Raw genomic sequence first — 22,335 nt, forward strand, 5'->3', positions numbered from 1 at the left:
TTGATCCACCCAGGCAGACAAAGCCCTTGCTACTTAACCCCCAGTTTAGTCTTGATTCAGCTCTTTCCAGATGGTGATTGAAATAGCACATTTCAATTTTTTAAACTAGTGTCTGATTGGTTCATCTCTTTGTCTTCCTTGGAATCACATGATGGGAATTTACACTAACTGGAATAAAGGGTGTTTAGAAATACCTGCTGAGATTCAGAGTATTCTCTTTATAGACAATTTCCAAAGAAGCGATTTCAGTGAGGCCAAATCTTGATGGGATGAATGAGAACAGAGAGGCAAGAAGTAGATGGACTTAATTATACATATGTAATAGATTTTCAAGTGTAGCAAGTTATAATGCAAAAGTTGCCTGGAAGCATGGAATGAATTCTTGTGGCTGAATGAAAGAGACTATGAGAATTATTTTGATTTTAACTTTTTTCTTTGGTAAAAGGCAGATCATCCAGTCTCATAGTGCTGAGAAATATCTAAAGACACCAACAGCTTCTCTCCTGAACACATTTGAAAAAACTAAATGTTTATCAATAGAGGAAAGCACAAAAAATTCTGATATATTTGTACAAGGAAATATAATGCAGAAATTAAAATGACTGAAAAATATAAAAGGAGAGATTTCAAAAGTTATAACTAAGCTATGACGTATACAGAGTATTAAAGCACAAAGCAATACAAAATATTGTTTGTGATCATGTATGTATATAGTAAAATTATAAAACCATGGGCAGGAAGAATACACACTGAATTCATAAGAGTGCTTGCCTCTAAAAGTAGAGAGAGGAATAAGAACATACCTGGGGATGAGATAAAAAGAGACTTCCACTTTATTTGTGAATTTAAAAACTGTGGAATGAAATATAAAAAATTTAAAAATTAAGTATCATATTCACCATGGTGACTTTCCTATTTACACCCAAGCCTCATATTTTTCCTTATTGTCTTAAAATAGTGAGTCTCAAAATAGAGTGTGCATTAGAATCTCTTTGAGGACTTGTTAAAACACAGATTTCTGGACCCACTCCCCAAATTTCTGATTCAGTAGATCTGAGGCTGGGCCCAAGAAGTTGCTTTTCCAACAAGTTACCAGGTGATACTAATGTTATTGGTCCAGGGCCACAATTTGAGAACAAGTGTATTATAATACAGTTACCTACTAGTGAACATTCATTCAGATTTTGAACTGCCTAAGCATAGGGACTTTAACTTATTAATCTTTGTAGCTTCCACCTAGAGATAAACCATCAATAAATATTTGTGAATTGAAAGAAAAAAAAATCTGTGCATGCACACACACACACACACACACACACACACACATATTCAGCAGTATGAGAGCCACTCAACAGCAAGCAAAATAAATCATGCATTAACGATAATAATTTGACACTTTTAGAAAAGCAAATAAAATGTTATCCAGGAAGACAGACTTTGCTCAGGGAAGGCCTCAGTGTATGGCAACAGTGTCTCATCTCCAGCAGGATGTAACTCTCAAGTCAGGGGCTTGAGGAGGAGCACATAGGGAAGCCCAAAGTCAAGACACTAGACAAAAACAAGGACACCTTTTTAAAAAAAATTTTACACTTTTACATCATCACATAATACCTACTTATTCACCTCCTACCAATGCTCTGTGAAATGATCCAGAGACACTCTTCACCAAGGCTTGTGGATGGGAAGCCTGGCAAAGAGCTCTGTGAAGCTCATACAGCCTCTTCTCTGTAGGCCAGGAATGACAAACAGTGAGAATTGTTGCCATAAAAACAGACTCCCTGAATTCAGTGGGTACCGTGGGATCCTGAGATGTCAGAGGCCAAATGGTGGGGTTTCATTACCAGAAATAAGGAGGCTGTGCTTACCATAACAAGCAGCAGAGGGAAAGCAGAAACCAAAGGGTTTGACCTACAGAGATCTTTGGCATTGTCTAATTGATCGCGGTGTCCCTAAAACTGAAATGGATGGGCAGCTTGACTTGATTCTTCAGAAGAGCTGGTCTTAATTTTGAGCTCTGCCACATAAGCCTTCTGTGACTCTGGGCAAGTTACTTACATGCCTTGAACATCAGTTTCTACATTTGTAAAAAACAGAGGTATAAATTCCTGTCCTGATGCCTAATTTATAAATTATACAATGTGTGACAATTCCATGAGGTAACAGTTGTAGAGCACATTAATAAATTGGAAAGTATTAACTAAATGTAAGCAATTCTCCTGTTCTTTATTATCAGCAGTGTTTGTAAAGAAGCTAGAATAAGCCTGTCAAATAATGGGGTTTCAAAAAGATATAAAATCTAGTACAGTCTAATCTTTTTCCTCTCAAAACTTTCATCTTAATTGGGAAGTTATGACAAGCATAAATATATACTAGCTAGAGATATATAAACAAAAACATACCCACAGTATCATACATGCATGCATATGTACACATACACACACACACACACACACACACACACACACATACACTACTAACAATACAAGGTACCACTAAGTGTGTGTATAAGAAAGTTTCTGGTTAAAATAAAGGAAAACCAACTACTCTTTAAAAATATAGAGAATTAGATAATACACATGAAGTGAACAGAGGTAAAAATCGTGTTGTTGCTGTTTGTGATAAGCTTAATATTGTATTTCAATGAGGCCACCAAAGACCCAGTTTTCTTACATCTCATCACTCTGCCTTCTACAGCACAAGCCTTCAGACTACACTGGCAGTCTCAATACAGTCGACAAAAATGTTCATGCTTCCTCATCCACAATCAGCGAGATAGAAATGCCCCAGATGAGCCCATAAAAGTCTTAAGTTTCACTGTGATTGGTCATGTGCCCAAGCCATGAACCAATCCTTATGAACAGGGTTGATATATTCTGAGTGGCTTAATCCATTCTGGTATCCATCCTGGACTGCAGGTGGAGTCATTCCCATTCCAACCACACAGTTGAACATGCACAGTGGGGTGGATCACAAAAAATAATTCAGGATGCTGCTCTCAAAGAGAAGAGTGAATATTAGAGAAGAACTGGGAGGAGGAAGAGGAGAAAGAAGGAGAAGGGCAGCAGCAACAACATCAGAAATCTGTCCACTGCAGAGATCCACAATAGGTGATCCATGAATAAGTGTTTTCATAAATCACATGAGAAAAAGAGTGTGAGAGCTAAGAGCTTCCAGATTTCTTGAAGGCCATAGAACTTGAGGGCTCTTAGTCATGAATATATCATGCTAACCCAGGTATAATAACAAATAAAAAGGAGGACGAAGAAGATGATAAGTCTGGTAAAATCATTGTCTTTCATCCTTGTGTTTGGGGAGTGAGTGGGAGAATATAGATGGGAAAATGAAGAAGAAAGAGCTATGTCCTAGTTAAATTTGTAATCTTGACTTTCATGATGTGCCTTTGGTAGTCAAATAAATCATTACCCAGGGACAGCAATTGTAGGGTAGCTTAATGTTTCTTTCATAAGATGTGCCACTTGACCCTAATGTAGCATTGGAATGGAAAATGTACTTTTATATATTTTTTTATACAGGAAAGATAGAATTAAATAGCCATTAATTGGGAACACATTATCTTTCTTAACTATTTGAACCCTACTTTAAAAGCCTGAATTTCTTTGAAATATTATTTATTTTAATGAGCTGTTTAATCTCTAAATAACAATTTCACCATCTTAATGGACCATATTCCAGAGACATGTGAAGCTAATAGGAATGAGGTGGCCACTTACATGACCTAGAATATTTATCTGAGACCTTGACGGTGTATCAACTTCAGTGGTATAAGAGCCTACTTTGTAAAAGTTCATCTCATTTATAAGTTTCAGTGAAAATTCTCAGGTCTTCAAATCCCAGCCTCAGGCTAGCTTTTTACAGGATATACCTACAAGGCCAGAGGGAGGAATATATGACCACTACCCAGGCATAAGGGAGGCAGATGCTATTGACCTGTAGACTAAATGCGGACGGATAGATTTGTAACTACTTCATGCGAAAAATGCCCACAGTCCAGGTTGTACTAAAACCTGTGTGTGTGAGATTGAGTGGGAAAAGATGTGTTTAAAGGTTGTTAATTTTATTTATTTGTTTTTCTGTTTATTCATTCCTTTAGCAAAACTAAAACTATGATATGAAATGTGTGGAAAGACAGATTAAAAAGAGTTCCTTGGAAATAATGCTCCTAATGTAGTAACAGAACGAAACCCCAATCCCAGAGCCTAAATCCAGTTCTCCTCTGACAGCAAGAGTAGTAATACCCTTTTGTATTATGTATAGAAGAGCAAAATTAAGATGATCCGAAGCTGATATGCTCTTAATTTGTCCAGCAAGTTAAGTTTCCCTTTAATTCACCTCTTTCCCCTAAAATACAGTGGGAAGAGCACTGGATTGGAAATCAGACAACCTGGTTCCAGCTCCACCGCTCACCAGCTGGAGACATCTTGGGTGAGTTATTTAGTCTCTCTCACTCTCAGCCTCTTCATATACAAAAGAGGAATATAAACACTTTTCAAGCTAACCTAGATTAAGTTGTAAAAGTGTATATTATATCATTATATACCTATAATTTATTCATCCCATCAAGGGTAAAATCACTTAGACTTTCGAACAATAATTTAAAAACCAATAAGGAGAATATTTAGAGAAAAAAGCAAGGGAGCTACCGGCACCTCCTTTTATCCCTACCACTCTAGACAAACCTCCATTGTAGCATTTGCTCATTTTAAAGGAATATGTCTTACTTCCTAGACTGGGTTCCCTGAAAGCAAAGACCCTACCATACAAATTTTGTTTCCAGTGTCCAGCAAGTCCTCAACACTGAGGCACGTTCTAGGTAATAAGAAAGTGAACACCTGAAATTAAGGCACTCATTCTCACTTACTGAAGAAGCAGAGGTGGTCGTTGACGTGTTTCCTCCCGGGGCCTGTGGATGTGCACCTTGACTTCTCTGAAGACCACGCCCACAGGCACAATCCTGTCTCCTTCGTGTGAGTCCATCCACTTGCTAGGGAACCCCTCTGTCTCCACTCCAAGACAGACTAATTCCTTGCTTCTTGGTCTAATTTAGTCAAAGACTGTCTCCCTTGAGTTTCTTTTCCTCTTCCTCAGTATCTCTACCATTTCTTCCTAATGTCTTTTCTATTACCACAGGAAGCTATTTTGTATCACCTGTCTTATTCTCCCTCAGATGCAGACCAGTTGTTCGGTGGAAGGTGAAGAAGTTCCAGGGGAAAAATTGGCATTCACTTCAGACTAATGAAACACACCAATTATCCAGAAGGTCAGGTTCCTTGAGGGGGCAGTGTAGTAAGATCATCAAAATAACCCTGAGGTGGAAGAGGGGGAACTTGGGCTTTGTCCAGACTCTACATCAACTTACTGACTAATCTTGGACAGGTAACCTCTCCATATGTCAGCTTCCAGTAAAATGAGTGGTGAGTATGAGATGATCTCAGAGCCCTCTTTCATGTCTAACATTCAGAATTAAAGGTGTATTTTGGGTCATCATAAAACAGAATTGTTTGTATGTTGAGAATAGTTTGAGCCAAGGCCAAAAAACTGGTCTTGCATTCGGGCCAAGAGTGCATCTGTATGATCTTAAAATAAACAAATGTGGTTAAAGTGTTAGTGAATCTGATTCTCTACAACTGTGAGTCCACAGTTGGTGGACAAGTTAAGCAGACCCCACTGAGAAACTTTGTAAATGGTTAAAGAAAACTGGACTGATTGCAGCTTCCAAAATGAGTGGGTCTGCTAATCACGCGCTTCAATGGTTATTTAAATTATTACCATGTGCTATGTCTTTCTTGTATCACACCAGCATCACATAGAATAGCCACTATTGCCATTTTCCTGTGCTATTCTTAAGAAAAAAAATGTTATTGCCTAGTAATAGAGATTTGTTTCGCTTGAGACTGCAAGCACATGGATCATTCATTCATTCTTCAGTGAACACTGAGAACCTGCTATGTGCATTGCTTGAGGTACTGATTGCACCTTATATGTGAATCTGACATATATTTATTCATTGGAAGTTCATACACAAATACTCACCCTCTTACATATACTCATACAACTATAATAAATGGCAGGAAGTGATAAGTAAACCTCTTGGAAGAGATACAGATTAATAGAGAAGGGAGATATCCCAATTGAGGGCTCAAAGCAAGAATTTTATGGAACAAGAAGCTTATAAAACAAATCTTGGGGCTTCCCTGGTGGCGCAGTGGTTGAGAGTCGGCCTGCCGATGCAGGGGACACGGGCTCGTGTCCCGGTCCGGGAAGATACCACATGCCGCGGAGCGGCTGGGCCCGTGAGCCATGGCCGCTGGGCCTGCACGTCCGGAACCTGTGCTCCGCAACGGGAGAGGCCACAACAGTGAGAGGCCCGCGTACCGCAAAAAAACAAAAACAAAAACAAATCTTGAAGGCTGGCTTAGATTTGGACCTGTGGAAATGACAAGAAAGAGCAAAAGCAAAGAAAGAGAGTCTAGAAAGCACAGCACATGTGAGAAAAAAAATAACACCAGTTATAACATCTAACTTACCAACTGTTTACCATGTACTAAGAACTCTAAACACGTGATCTTGGTGAATCCTTGTAATTCTAAGGGATTGGTTTTATTAGTATGCTTATTTTCAGATGGGGAAACCAAGGCCCAGAAAAGAAGAGTACCTTGCCCAAGCTATCCCATTAAAAGAAAGAGCAGGTAGTTCAGGACTACTGAAGCCTGTGGTTGTATTAAAGAGGAAGGAAAATATAATCTGAAAAGTTCGTTGTGGCTAGGTGGTAAGCAGGCTAGAATACTAGACTCTTGCAGTGAATCAAACTAAAGAAAAAACAAATAGTGAAACAAATAGTATATAATATCACTTATATGCGGAATCTAGAAAAATGGTACAGATGAACTTATTTGCAAAGCAGAAGTAGAGACACAGATGTAGAGAACAAATGTATGGATACCAAGGGGGGGAGGGTGTGGGATGAACTGGGAGATTGGGATTGACATATATACACTACTATGTATGAAATAGATAACTAATGAAAACCTGCTGTATAAAAAAATAAAATAAAATAAAATTCAAAAATAAACAAATAAAAACAAACAAAAAGAGGAACACAAATGAACTAAATGGGAAGTAAAAAGTGAAACCTTCTATATATATATCTTTTAAAAAACTCTGCTCCATATCTTAACTAAAATGACCAAAATCAGTACTCCTTTAACACTTTTGTCAATGTTGAAGCACAAAACAGCAGTCACATCTGGAAGGAATATGGGTACCCTTGCCAGTATGGCCTTCTACTTTTGAAGGCGGCAAAAATGAGGCTGAAATGTAACTAACTGTGATTAAATGTTCCATTCAACTTAATCTTTAAATGAAGAAAAAATACATATATATATATATAGGCACATGACTATATAATTCTTGCCAATTATTACCATACTACTGTTGGGAACTGACAACTAAAGATGATACTAAAAACTTAAAATCCCCTGGCTCTCATACAATCTATGCACTGCTTGGAAAACTATTAAGTTGTGTTCTCTCCTGTGCTTTAATCATAATAATGTGATGCTATTACTCCATAGAGTTGGTTGGTAACCAGAAATGCATAAGGCATTTAACAGAAACAGATCCCCTAAGTGGACACACTAATTCCCTCTTAAATGCCTTGTAAATAAAAGATGCACCGGTTCCTCAAACGATGTTCTGTTTCCACAGAGATTAGTAAAGTGGCTTAGATTTTCTCTTGTTTGATCAGCTGTTCAGGAATTAACTTCCACTAAGCACGTTCATATTAAAAATGTGTATTATCTAACATAAATATTTTCTGTAAAATAAGAAATTCCTCTTAGATGTTTATATGCTCCCATCAGAAAGTTCATACTATGGGGATTTACACTGGGTTTCTGTGTTTATATTTGGTTTCTTATTCTGGCAGTTATTCAGAAATACAGTTGGTAGTTAAAACACACATCCCCAAAGGGACACCTTTTTAAGGTCTCTGTGAATTAAATTAGCAATGTTTTTATCTCTGTCTTGAGCAGTACCACTTAGTATGTTATTATAGTACTAATAATAATAGCTAGCAGGTACTGACTATTTTTGTTTGCATTTTTATTTGACTCTCACTTTGATAAAATCAAAAGAAGTTTTTTATTTGACTCTCACTTTGATAAAATCAAAAGAAGTCTTGCAATTATGATATTGTACTCCGATACCTTCAATAGTGTTGCATTCACTGAGGTGACCCAACACACATGTTTCTTGCAACCCACAGCTCTCATGTTGGAATCTTATAATTAACTTGGTATTTCCCCCTGAGCAAAAAAATTTAGGAGCTTACTTTTAAAACAGAAGCAGTCATTTAACCTTGTTCAGTTACAGAGAGGATTGTGAAAGAAGATATTAAAGCAACGTTCTTCTCTAGATAAATGTTCACAAACTATAAACACATTTTAAAAGCTCAGAACTTTATTTTAGCTATTTAAGCCAGCTTCTTTCCTCCAACTTCTAAGTGATTTTTCCCTTCCATTTTAAAAATATCATTTATTTTACATATCAGCCTGGTGGTTAGTTGGACATTTAAGCCTGCCTACCCATTAATACTAATACTCATTTCAATAATTTTAAGTGTATTTAAAATGTAATTGATGTTTGTGGCAGCCCCTTCCAATAACTACCGCTGGATTAAAACTAGAATTCATAGAGTTAATTGAGATTATTTATGTTTAAAATAACCCAAACTATCTGGGTTACCATTTAAAACATAACTTTTATTACCACAGGGAATTTTAAACAGTATGTCTGTGAGATTTGGAGTGCATATCTCAAAGAACTTGACTGAGATCACAAATGAAGTTAATCATATAGTATTGAACAGAAAGGTTTAACTCAATAAGAAACCAAAATCCTTTTTTTCATAATTTCACCATAATTTTATTTTGTATTTACAGTCTTCAATTCCTAATGCAAGGGTCTTACTGAGGATTGGGGGGATTAGGGAGGAGAGACGGGGTTTGGAGGAGAGGAATCAGAGGTCTTATACGGACAACAATAATTAATAAAGTTAACAGGATGTGAAAGTCTTCCAGAAGAAATTCTTGCAGCCAGCTTTGCGTTCTCGGGGTGCCATGGCCGGGTTTGAGTTAGCAGATCTCTGCAGCTCCAGCCTCATTTCATCCTGTTCAGCAGCCTGGGACAAATCTTCAGGCTCCAGGGCATCGTTCTCTGTCTGGTTGGGTTCAGAGAGCAGTTCTGCCAAGAAGTACTTGGCCAATTCCTGTGTGGGGTGGAAGGAAGAGCGAAAGAGAGAGAGAGAGGGGGGATAAGAATGAGGATGGTGGTGAAGAAGAAATGGAAAAGCCTGCTTGAAAAACAGATTTAACCACACCCAAACCCCAATTTTCACAGCTGTGCACTTTTTGTCACACTTAAAATTGGTTAAGGATATAAAAACAAGGGCTGTTGTTATAATCACCAAGTACACAAAGAAGCTTTAAAAACTCAAATGTTTCTGCAAGTTTTCTGCTTCTGTAGGTTTAAAATACACACATAGAAAGAAATAGATCGTTAGTTTTTCAACATGAGCCAACAGTTCGTTTAACTCAATTTCCATATAATGAGCTACAAACTAGAATTGTTCTTACCATTTTTACTGAGTCAGCTGTGGAGAACGAGACCTTTCACAATCGCAAACATATTGTGTTCTGGCTGTAGAGTGCCATTTAGCCCCCAATCCCGCTGCATGGGAGGGAGGTGGTGCTTAGGACAGTAGCAGCTTCAGAGGTCCGTGCTTTCAGCACCTGGGTCAGCACCTCCCGCGGTCAGCACCGGGGATAAATGCCATCATCCCTTCGAGCTCAGTTACCAAGGTCTTGGAATTTTCTTGAATGCTAAAGAACTCACCTGAACAGTGACCTACTGCGCTGATCAGGGGAAACAAAGAGGTAAGAAGGGATTCTGGACTTTGAAAGTTTTCCTGTGAGCTTTGGTAGCTAAGGGACCCAGAAAAGCACCGGTACTCTTTGGGAGCACCTCTTAAATTCACCCAAGGGATCAGAGGCAAGGCTCGGGAAGGTTGGGAGGTTCTGGAGAGGGGAAAGAAGACGTCGAGGGAGTCTCCTTACCTGCTTCCCAGCGGCAGCAGCCAGAGATTTCTGCAGAAACTGACGGAGTCGGGGATCTGAGGGCGCGCCGGTGACACCGCCCAGAGCCAGAACTATGGAGAGCGCGGCCAGCGCGCACTGGAGACGGCAGGACAGCATCTCGGCGGCGCCGGAGAAGCCGAGCTAGAGTGCTGTTGGTCAAACTCCAGGAGCTGATCGCAGGCAGCAGCAATGGCTCTGAACCTCGCGACTCCTAAAGCGGCTTGTATGCTCTCCTCCGTCTCCCCCTTTTTAAACTCTCTCTCTGACGTCAGACTAGGAGGCGCCCCCAGATCTCACCAGCGCTTTTACGCACCATTACCCTCGTGAAATCAATCACAGAAGTGAGAGGAGGCTACACAATCAAAAGTGGCTTATTTAAAAAAATTAAATTCTGCACAGGCACAGGCACACACGGTTCCACACGTCACACCATCTACACAATCTTTTTGTATTCACTCAGTGCTACGCACATACACACTCCATAATTTCACTCACACATGTGCACGCTTAATTACACACACTCAAACACTCAGCCCCTGGAGAAGCAAATACACTATCACACTCAGCCGCATACACATAAATGTACCCAGACAATTCTATCCATCATCATGCTCAAACATTTTAGGAGAACCAAATGCAAAAGTATACGGGTGTGACAAGTGGAGATGGTTACAAGCATTCTTTGTGACAGGGAATGTCATAAGCATTCCTCTAAGAACAGATTTGAAAATGGAATGTGGATTTTGGAAGGACTAAGTCCCTTTCTCCATTAACTCTGTAAAGAGTCTTGTAGATTAAGATGTAATGGGGCTCTAAAAGAACTTCACTTTTCCTTATAATGGAAGAGTACCTTAAAATCACCCTCCATCTCTCTTTCTCAGCAGCAGAGACACTTCTAGTCTGCTTGCCATTCCACTGTGACAAAAAATGCTAAAGGAAAAAAAAGTGAGATTGACTTCATTTTGGTGCTAGAAACTTGGAACTAGAAAGAAATCTCAGAAAACATCTACTAAACCTCAGAGTTTGAGTCACTGAGCCTAGAAATGGGCAGTGAAATTCTCTGGCTCACATAGTACACAGCTGGAGCAAGGACCAGACCTCCACATTCCAAACCAGGATTCTTTTCACTCAACCCTGAGTTTTCTAATGCATTCCTGGCTAGTAGTAGCAGTTTTAGGTCAGGGACTCCCAGTCTGGACATACAGAAGTCCAGGAACCCCCTGAATGTAAGTGACCATTATTGTAAGTCTCTGTGTGAGAAAAGTAACAACAGTGCTCCCCTGCTCCCCACACAAATACAAAGGAAGTTTGAGAAATGCTGTTCTGGAATTCTGGTTGTGGTCTAGTTAGATGTTTGCTGCCCTGATCAGAGTTCTGGTAGCTTTTTCTTTTCTTTTTTTTCCCCAGAATAATTCCTTGTCAAGGAATGGCCAGCTAATGTCCTGGCATGGACCAGGTGATCCCTGCAGGCTCTTCAAGAGCTGACATTTTATAAGCTTCAAGTTCATAAGAGCTGAAAAAAAAATCCTGTATCTTCAGAAGCCAAGTGAAACAGACAACTTGACTAATCCTGTCACCAGCCAGGCATCACATATGTATTCTCAATACTTAGACCAAGACCACAGTGTTGAGAGGCAGGAGGGGTTGGGAGGTGTCCTGAATGGCTTGAATAATTGTCACCTTTTCTTTTTGTGTCTGTAAGCTAAAGCAATAAGAGAAGGCACAGGAAGGAGTGCTAAAGCTTCCAGGGCTTGGTGAGTCCAGACAAGGCTTAGAACAAGTAAGGCATTAAAAAGTCACTCACATGTGTTGGCATAGTCTGGGAGAGCAATGGATCTCAGACTGCAGAACACAATGCATGTTATTTTCTCTATATATCCTGGAACCCTCCTAGGCCTAAAGCTGCGGGTTCAGAGTCTAGTTATGTCAACCCAACTGTCCCAAGGCACCCTCAAATGATCTCACATCTCTTCCACTCAAGGCTTGCCCTTGGCAGCCCCATTGAATAGAGAAGAATTTTCCTAAAACAGGAGCCAGCCGTAGAACAAATAGCAGCCCCTCCATCTTGCTCTATGCTCTCTTCTACATCCCTCCCCAGACTCCTGCTCCTCTCCTTCCACATTTTATCCTCCCTTTTCCTCTTTCTCCTTTCCCAAACCTTTCTCTGAATTTCTCTCTCCAAATCTTCCTTATTCAGTCCCCCTTTTACTTTCTTTCCCCACTCCCTATCCTCATTCCTCTCTGTTGTACTTCCCTCTCCCCAGTCATTTTCTGACTTTGGTCTGGTTCTATCTGGTTTCCTTCTGCCTTCTTTGCACGTCTCCCCCCCTTCCCATTCGGCCTACCCAATATCTATCCCAGTCTCTGCCTCTAGTCTCTTCCTCTCTTAAGCCCCTCCTTCCATTTCTTCCTCTTTCCTTCTCAGCTGTTTCTCATAAAAAATACTCATGGTGCTTGCTTCAGCAGCACGTATACTAAAATTGGAACGATACACAGAAGATTAGCATGGCCCCTGAGCAAGGATGATATGCAAATTCTTAAAGCGTTCCATATTTTTCAGGAACAAAGAAAATGCAACATACAATGCAATATCAGAACTTAAAAGGAAAACATTTCAGTTCAGTCTATTTCAGTCTAATTTATATACAGTAAAATGCAAAGGCCTCAAGTGTACAGTTCAGTGAGCTTTGACACCCCTATAAACCTATGAAGCCAACGTGGGAATGAAGATATAGAATATTTCATCACCTTCAAAGTTTCTGAGTGCCCCGTTTCAGTCCATTGCCCCTCAAGAGGCAAGTACTTTTCTGATGTCTCTCATTATAAGTTAGTTGTGACTGTTTTTGAACTTTATGTAAATGGAATGATTTGGTATTTAAAAAAAAAAATACTCATGATCTTTAGCTGTTTAAGTACCTACTTGGGAATAGGAAGTCTGGGTGGCTTCCCTCAAACCTTTGCTGAAGTGCTGAAGCTGTGGATGAGATGACTTCCGGGCTTTTTGTTTTGTTTAGTTTTATAATCCTCAAATTGTTAGGAGTCTAGGAGCCACTTAAGAAAGAAAGAAGAACAAAAGGGGACACAAATTCTTCCTTAAGCCCCCTCCCTATGGCCAAGTTTTGCATAAAGTTTGATTCAGCACAAAGACACTGGAAACTTCCCCAACCTGAGCCCTTTGCAGCCGACCTCCAGGGTCTTGCTCCCAAGTCCCAAAGGCTGGAGGGGGCCAGGGGGGCGCTGTCTGTGGTTGTACTGGGGACCCTATTTCCCAGACCTTGGTCACTAAGAATGATAGACCCCATCCTTGTGCAGCCCTCTGTGGTTCACAAAGTATTTTCTCATCCAGTATGACAGGGCATGCTAGCCCCGTCTCACAGAGGAGGAAACTGAGTCCCTGAGAGCACAGCTGCCTCTGCCTCACACAAGGGCACGCAGGCAGGAAGTGGCAAGGTTGAGGGAGGCTGCTTTGCTGATCAGTTTAGCAACTTTCCTCCTCCCCTGACTCAGGGATGTCTGAGACACCTCCTGGCTGAGCAGTCTGCAGCCAGGATGCAAGGGGCTCGAGGGGGCATCTAGGCCCCTTTCATGTGCTGCTCTCCAACCGGGATATGATTTCCCACCTCCCTGTGAAATGTACCTTTGGGGGTGCCTACCTGCCAATATGAGGAGTAAAAACTCATTTTCGTAAGAGACAATAAAATCTATGAGTAATCAGGTGTTCAATATTAAGCAGTGCAGGGAAGCAGAAAGTAACTATATTTGGAGTCCAGAGACCTGGGTTCTAGTTCTGGTTCTGCCACAATCCAGCTGGGGGCTTCCTCTCTGGGCCTTAGTTTCTTCATCTGCAAAATAGAAGGCTTGATAGGCAACCTTTGTGGTTCTTTCCAGCCCTGATCATCAACAAGCTTGACTTTGAGAAAATAAAGGGGCGAACTAGAGCACACTGTGATGTTAAAATGCTGTTTCTCAAATTGAGAACTTTATATTGGAAAAGAACCTGGCTTTTATGTAATATGAGGGAGGAAGCCGGATGCAGCGGGTATTTCACAGGCCTATCAGAAGGAATATTTGCTCTTGCATCTTGCTTCTGGTGCTGACCTGCCCTCCCCACCTGGACCTCAGTCTCTCCATCTGTAAAATTGATTCACTCAAATTCTTTCTACAAATAAGTACTGAGAATCTGCACTGCTTGAGAGAATCATAATATAGTAGTGAACTAGATAGACAAAGTCCTAGTGAGAAAGACAAACAATAAACACATCAATTAATTAATTATGTTCAAGTTGCTAAGAATTAGCACAAGGTATAAAGCATGATGACTAGGGGAAAACCCTCCTGAGGAGGAACCATTTGAGCAGAGACCTGAATGAGGTGAGGGAGCTAGCCATGCAAATATCTGAATAAAGATACTTCCTTGTCAGGTGGAAAGACAATCTGTTCAAAGACCCTGAGGTAGAAGCATGCTTGGTACATTCAAACATCAGAAACAAGGCAAGGGAACTCGAACAGAGTGGGTGAATCAGAGAGGGCTGGGAGATGAGACCAGCAAGGCAGACAGGGGCCAGATCACATAGAGCCTTGAAGACCATGGTAAGAAAACCACTGGGGGATTTTGAGCAAGGGATTTTGACCTGATTTGATTTTTTTAAATCAATGCCTTCTGCTAAAGTGGAGAATTAACTGTAAGAGAGCAGCAGAGTCAGGAAGATAACTTAGGAGTCTAAGAACCATTTAAGAGAAAAGAGGAGCCAGGATGAAAGGGACACATTCTCCCTTAAATACCCAAGCTGGTTGGCTTGGCATAAAGGCATTTCATACCTCCAACCGGAGACTACTGTAGCGAACCCCCAAGGCCTGTTTCCATGGAAGGGAAGGTGGTTTGTGCTTGTTTGGGGGACCTTATTCCCCAGACTAGTTCAGCCAAGAGAAGATGGTATTTGGGCAAGAGTGACAGCTATGAAGGAGCTGAGGACTGGTTAGGTTTGAAGTTTATTTTGAAGTACAGTTGACAAGACATGCTAATGGTTTGTTTGGATCTCAAGTTAAGGAAATGAGAAGAACAATTGGTAACAAGTGATCTAGACATTCCCTAAAATGCTTTCAAGTTCCACAGATTTCTGAGAGTGCAGGAAGTGGATTTCTGACAAAAACTTCTCTTGGACATTTTGTAAGTGAAAAACCATTTTACTTCCAAGCCAGAATAAAGTGAGAATTATAGGCGGTGGGGAAAAGCAACATGGTATAGTATAAAAAGCCCTGGCCTGGATGTCTGAGGCCCTAGACTTAAGTCCTCAGTTTTCTCTTGCTTAAAATGGGCCTGATAATCCTTGCTTTTGCTATAATATGATTTAAGAACCAGGTCAGACAGTGTAAGTGAAAGTGCTTGGTTATCCATGAAACCTGATGAAAAGATAAAGTCCTGTTTTTGTTGGTGCTGCCCAGAGGGAGGCCGTCAGCCCGAGCCTGGGGTGATAGTCAATGAGCCAGCTTCTGGAAGCTGGAGTGTCCTCAGTGATGCTCTGACCCAACTAGTCAGACTGCCCTTCCTCTGAGGACACTGTAGGGTATGATCTGAAGATCCAGGAAGATCTCTCACAGAAATGCAGCAGACCGGTGCTGAAATTCAACCCTTAGAATTAGTCTATGACTGTTAGACTATTAGAAAATTGTCTCTTCTCTACATTTTCTTGGAGACGTAGCACATTGAAACTTGATAGTTATTAACACTTTAGTGTGAATATATATGCTGAATTGTCTTCTTGCTTATAGCCGCCTAAAGGACAGTTTTGACCTGAGTAAACTTGGGAGATCACTTGGAGAAGAGGCAGATTTATTGAATGTGCTGCTGGGGATGGGGGCAGGCTATAGGGAGCACACAGACCCCTCTTGACCAAGGGCAAGGGTGCTTAGGTGAGGATACCCTAAGGACCTTTCCTTCTAGAGCAACCCTACCACCATGGAACAGGAGAATGAGAGCTTGCGATTCTCTAAAGGCTTCTGCTGAGCTGGATCTCAGCTGGAAGGGTGCCAGCTCATGCCCCTGGAGTCGCTGATGGTAGAGAAGCCAGACTTTCCTGCCAAATTGGCTTTCACCAACTTCCACAAAGCCTAGCCTAAAGTGATCACTTTAGACAATGAAGGGTGAAGGGGTCACTGAATGAAGCCCAGGGGTGAACTTTTTCCATGGGTGGGTGAGTGATGACAGCTCAGGCCTGGTCTCCTGCAGTAGTCTCCTTTCTGGTCTCTATCCCATCACTGCCAGCTCAGAAGCTCTCAATGACTCCCCAGTGCCAGCTAGTGCAAATGCAGACACATCAGCCTGGCGGTCATGTTTCCTCAGACCCTAACTGTCCTGTTCAGTCTCGCTCTGTGTCACTCCTAACCTCTCCGCCTTCCCATCCCCCCCCCCACCTGCTCTTCCCTGTACACACTCTGCAGTTTCCTGCACCCACTTTTGTGTACATTCTGCTCTCCCCACCTGGAATACCTTGGACCCATCTCTGGCTGTTAACATCATACAGCTTACTTTAAGTCAAGAGCTTCTCATTTAGAATTACTGTGGCCCCCTCCTGTGCCCAAGGGTGTGTCTTTTGTGCCTCTAGTAGAGACCATTCTAGATCACTTCACATTTCTGTTCCTTGAGAGTCTGTATGTCTCATCTATGAGCCTAGAGTTTCACTGAGAGCAGAAATCTTGTTTCTGTCATATTTGTATTTTCCTCAGAGACCATAAGAATGTGAAGCATAGAGTAGTTGCTGAAAAATGTTGATTTAGTAGAAGACAAATTCTTCTACCTATATGTGAGGTCTCTGTGGATTCTGTAGGTAGAACGAACCTCAGGTGAAGCCTAGGTAACTGAGGACTGTATCACTTGACCCCCAACCCTAGGGAGCTGATACTTTCAGGAACACATATCCATTGATCCCTTAGTAATCTCTGAGCTTCAGCAAAGGAAAAAACCCTAAACACTGTTCTGTGTAATTGTTCCTATCTGCTAAAAACTAACTGAAGCTGTCATATGAATATGCTAATATAGTCATTGGAAAGATAAGGGACTTCACTGGAAGGCCTAGGGAGGACACATCCACCAACCAATGAGGAACACGTATGTCCCTGGCACACAATAGAAGAGAGTAGCACTGCTGACTCACCTCTGCGTAGTTTCTTGTTTGATCATGTGTTAATATCAACCAAACAAGGGAATGGAGGCCTCAGGTTACATAGTTAGTACAGAGCTGGGCTGATGTCAGATCCCTGTCTGCCACTCCAACATTTCCTCTCTCACCAGAGAGAAGTAAGGAGACTTTGCCCCTAATTATCCTCTCAGATTCCTTTCTCTTTGTGGGTCCATTGGACTCTCCAGAAGCATCCCACTTGCTGATCTATGGCTTCTGCTCAGAGCTCCCCAGTGAAATGAAATCGAGCTGTGCTCTGCCCGACTGTGCCACCCAGCCAACGTCTCCCAGTTCTCTTTCCCTATTTTCCTCCTAAAAACAAGGTGTTAAGTCTCAGGTCTTGCACGAGCCTTCCCAGTGCAGTTGGCAGGGGAAGAGCTGTCTTGACCAATGGGGATTGAGAAATGAGGCCAGAGACCTATGGCCCTGTTCCTGGAATAGTACACAATAGATGGCGAAGTTCCTCTTCAGGGTGCTCCTGAGACCCGCCCCCCCCCCCCACCCTTTGAAACGGCATGATAGGGGCTATATAAACACAGAAGTGCCCCATGGAGTGAAAGTATCCCTTTTACAGCTCCAATTTCCCACTCTCAAACTATAATCTTAACCTAGGACTGGTGGATCTTAACTCTAGCTTCACACCAGGATTGCCTGGGAAACATTTTAAAAGCATAGAGGCCTGGGACCCAACTGCAAAGATTCTGACTTACAGGTCTATATATTTTAAGAACTGAATTATAGTCTGCTACTAGAATGGGCTCCACCTTTGTAGAAAATGATGGAGTCACAAACCACCACCCACCACTGTTCTTCTCTCATCTCACCCTGCTCAGTTCCTTCTCCCTTTTACCGTTCTCTTCTTTCCCACCTTTGTCTTGGGGACCCCCAAGCACAATGGACTTGGCTTGGCCCCGTCAGGGCCAAAGCACCTGCTTCATTGGCTTTCCTGACACAATACCAATTGTTGAGGACAGAGGCAGGACTGCAGCCAGAAGTGGACCCAACCACAGACCAGGACCTTCAAAAGCATCTAGTGCCTCCCCTGTGTTTACACGTTGGAAAATTGAATTCAAGAGAAAGGAAGGGTCTCTCTCAAAACCACATAACTAGTATTAGAGTCAGATCCTCTGATTCTCTTAGTTTTATGTTATTTCTGTGAAGTTTCTTGAATCCCTTCCACCCAAGTGGTTGAAATCATGTTGTAAGATTGACAGTTCCTGCCCTGTTATCTATGTATCTCCCCATCAGCCTGAAGCAAAACCTTATTCCCTGACAAGAGTATTATCCTAGAGAGAAAACTTTGGGGATTAATGTGTTGGGCCTTCATGCTTTGTGTCTCCATCCTTTTCTGGTTGCGCATTTCCTAATCCCATGAAACAACTGGACCTGCTCCTCAAGGCCACAGCTAAGCGTGGCTGCTTCAGCTCACCCAGAGGAAGCTGTTGTTAAACTGAGCTCGCCTGCCCTCTGCTGGCTCAGCTGGTAGAAGACAACTTCATCTAAAATTTTAGGACGGGATTGTATTCATTCCTTCATTTATTTCCTTCACCGACTTCTTTAGAGCACCCACTATGCGGAGAGAATTGTGCTTGGTGCTAGGGCTGTAAAGAAGTACTCAGACAAAAACCTCTTCCTTCACACATTTGATTATGGAGCACTTTGTGCCAGACACTGTGTTGGGGATTCAGAGATGACCAAAACTCAATCCTTGGCTTTGAAAAAAAGTCGCAATCTAGGAAATTATACAGATTACTATCTGAGCTGTAGAATCAAACAATTAGCACTAGAAGGAACTTCAGACACTTTATAACCTGTGTTATAAAGGCTTCCCAGGCTTCCCAAATTAGGTCCTGGGCTCCCTGCACACAGGCCACAGGGACTGCAGAGGCAGGGGGATGGGGTGTGTGGCAGGAATTCTATTTCATTGAACAGGATTCTGCAACAAAGTTTCATAGAAACAAAGAGCTTGAAGGGGAAGCAAAGTTGGAAAACCGCATTTCTAATACAAACCATCCTCAATTTTAACCTGAATACCCTCCAACCTCATGAACCTGTACTCATAATCAATGTCACATTTATAGCTGGTCTCAGAGTCACTGACCTAGTCACCTTTTTGAACCCACATGGCAGTGAAATCTCACTCCATTTGCAAGGTGCTTCCAAGAAGGTCTCACATGTGAGGGCTCCCTTGCCCCCAGGTCATCGCCAGTGTTGAGAACCTGTGAATGTGAACTTATTTGAAAAAAAAAAAAGGTCTTTGCAGATATAATCAGTTCAGGATGTCAGGATGAGATCATCCTGGGATATCTGCATGGGCCCCAAATCCAAAGACAAGTATACTTATTATTAAAAAATAATTATTTAAAGATCACCTAATATGCATCTAAATCTATATCAGTTATTTACTTATAACTATCTTGTTCTAGTGAATATTCAAATTAGTTTACAGGAGTAGATTTTTTAAATGCAAATTAGCAACTAGTAATTTGAGGTTCAAGATGGTGAACTCAGCCTGTGCAACCACCTATTTTGCAAACCTTCCAAACTCTGCAAATTCCTCATTGGCATAATCAAATGCAAAGTAGGGAGAGAATAGGATTTTACTTCAGGCTGATGGGGAGATACATGAAAACAGTCTAAAGAATCAGAGTAAATGCCTCTCTCTCCCCTATGGACAAAGTTACGACAAGAAACAATAAAACAAACAAAAAAACAAACAAGCAAAACCTTAGAAATTCTCCAGCTTATATTCTCTACAAGACTTGTGAAGTTATTGCATCAATTTTTAAATATATTACATTAGGCAATGTAAAAGGAAAGAAACATTAGGCTGATAATGGATTTTTTTTTCTACCTCAATAAATTCCAGAAGACATTGAAATAATGCCTACCAAGTTTTGAGAGAAAAAAAAAAGATTGTTATGATAAAAAGTAATACTTGGCCAATCTCTTTAGGAGGGATAAGAGCAAAAAAGGCCATTCTCAGATAGGCAGACCAGTCACATACTCTCTCTCTCTGAAAATATTACTCACAAAAGTAAGAAAGGAAGAGAATAAATCAAAATAAAGAACTCAAAAGTGGAGTCGGCTGGTATAAAGATGGTGAGGAGAAGTAAACCTACAAGATTTAATAGTTGATTCTTCAATTAATATTATGAAACATAATGCATTTGTCTAATATAATTCTTGAAAGAGAATGTATGAGCTATCAAGTATTTTATTAATTAGTTATAAAATACTAGATTATTCTAACAAAACTGGAAATCCAAGTTGACAGGAAAGAGGGTATGTGAAATTCTTCCCCATCTACCAAAAGAATTAATAACTTGTGAAACTTTCTTGAAATAGATACAAGAATGTGAATGAAAATGTATTTTCTAGGGCTTCCCTGGTGGCGCAGTGGTTGAGAGTCCGCCTGTCGATGCAGGGGACACGGGTTCGTGCCCCGGTCCGGGAAGATCCCACATGCCGCGGAGCGGCTGGGCCCGTGAGCCATGGCCGCTGAGCCTGCGCGTCCCGAGCCTGTGCTCCGCAACGGGAGAGGCCACAGCAGTCAGAGGCCCGCGTACCGAAAAAAAAAAAAAAAAAAAATGTATTTTCTAAAGATGCAAAGATAACCAGTATTAGAATAGACACTTGTTGTATAACTTTCTATGGGAAAACGATTTTTAAAAGTCTAACAATACTGTGAAATAGTTTTTAAGGAACTAAGAAGCATTAAAACAGAAATAATTTTTATATGTGATGCTTTCCTCCCTAATTTCTAAATAAACTGCAAATATATTTTATTTCATTTTTATCCTAAGATTTAGAAACACCCATTTTAAATTTAAACACACGTGTCACTGAACAAAGTTGGATTTTTTGACTCATTGCAAAGAGGGAGGATGCCCTTGGGAACCATGAAGCATCTCAGTAAGAGGGTTTAGAACAGGCACTCTCTAGCACTGGGGCATGTGTCAGGTGAGGGAAGGTTGTAAGTGACTTTGCTCTGGATTGGATGCTGTCAGAAAGTGGAGAATATTTTATGATTGGAAATCTTAATGATTCTTATCTAGAAGGTGAGAAGACAGAGAGGAAGCAAGCTAAAGCTGTGACTGGTAAGGTAGCAGCCCCTCATAGTGGCCAGAATAGGGGGTTGTAAGTCGGTTTTGTGGTTTGGACCTTGTTTGTGTTCTTATCTATATTCAAATGTGACTACGGAGTGGTCTTATGCTTGCCTTGATCTAGTATCATCCCAGAGTGGTCTGGTCTGGTTGCTGCTCGGTGGAGTTATGTTCAACAGGAGAGCATCATGGCCTAGCTGGGAGTGCCAGGCCGGCTCTCAAGGCTGCTTTTCTCTTTCTCATCTTATATATAAACACTTTGATATATGAACACACACACACATAAGCATACATAAGCAGAAGTTTTATATATGTTATTTTATTAGGGACATTTATTCTTGTTTAAAGAACTACGATATGTATATAATGAATGTGGATGTACACATATTTAAATCATATGAAAGTAATTCACTTTTATTGTAGAAACAAACAAAAAGGAATAAAAAAGCAAAACGGAAAATCGGTGGTACTCTGATTGTTCTCAACCGAATTCAGCATAATTAGGAACAATTAGGATCAGAAACAAATTGTCTACTTTCACTAATTATTCAATTAGTTAATTGACTTGATTTTCAGTATTGAATAAACAAATCTTTCTGTGTTGTTTGACCACAGTTGTTAGTTTTGGGTCTTGCAGCCCAAATTCTCCTTACCCACAGCACACCTGAAGAGCTCATTCATTGCTATACCTAAAGATGAGAACTGAGACTATTCTAGCTCCTTGAGTGTGAAAGAAAGATGGATGGAGAAAGATCAGAAAGAGGGGGAAACTGAATGCTTCCTTTATTTAATACATACATAGTGCTTAGTATAAAATATGTAGGCATTCAAATGTTTGTAGAAGACACAAGGGTAGGATTGCTGTTCAGCACTACCTTGTTTTGTTTTTTGTGTTTTTTT

At 40.9% G+C, this 22,335-nt stretch overlaps 1 protein-coding gene and 1 non-coding gene across 2 annotated transcripts; one reads left to right on the forward strand and one right to left on the reverse strand.

Annotated features, from left to right (window-relative positions):
* Nucleotides 1–8,918: 8,918 nt before the first annotated feature.
* SST (somatostatin) lies at nucleotides 8,919–10,382 on the reverse strand. The gene is made up of 2 exons (XM_007101516.2): nucleotides 10,134–10,382; nucleotides 8,919–9,286 (listed from the first exon to the last, which is right to left on the reverse strand). Exons 1-2 carry the CDS (start codon nucleotides 10,269–10,271, stop codon nucleotides 9,074–9,076), a joined length of 351 nt encoding a protein of 116 aa, XP_007101578.1. The 5' UTR covers nucleotides 10,272–10,382; the 3' UTR covers nucleotides 8,919–9,073.
* A 2,222-nt stretch (nucleotides 10,383–12,604) lies between these two features.
* On the forward strand, nucleotides 12,605–12,711 carry LOC112065057 (U6 spliceosomal RNA). The gene has a single exon (XR_002891814.1). It is a non-coding gene; the product is annotated as a U6 spliceosomal RNA (small nuclear RNA).
* Nucleotides 12,712–22,335: the final 9,624 nt, after the last annotated feature.

The sequence above is a fragment of the Physeter macrocephalus genome, chromosome 1, assembly GCF_002837175.3.
Source record: "Physeter macrocephalus isolate SW-GA chromosome 1, ASM283717v5, whole genome shotgun sequence".
Taxonomy (NCBI): domain Eukaryota; kingdom Metazoa; phylum Chordata; class Mammalia; order Artiodactyla; family Physeteridae; genus Physeter; species Physeter macrocephalus.

Bases quoted from the DNA above. Each gene is read 5' to 3' on its own strand.
- SST (XM_007101516.2), bottom strand. From the start codon at position 10,271: ATGCTGTCCTGCCGTCTCCAGTGCGCGCTGGCCGCGCTCTCCATAGTT. The intron at 9,287-10,133 runs GTAAGGAGACTC...CACCCCACACAG, and splicing joins CTGCTGCCGCTGGGAAGCAG to GAATTGGCCAAGTACTTCTT.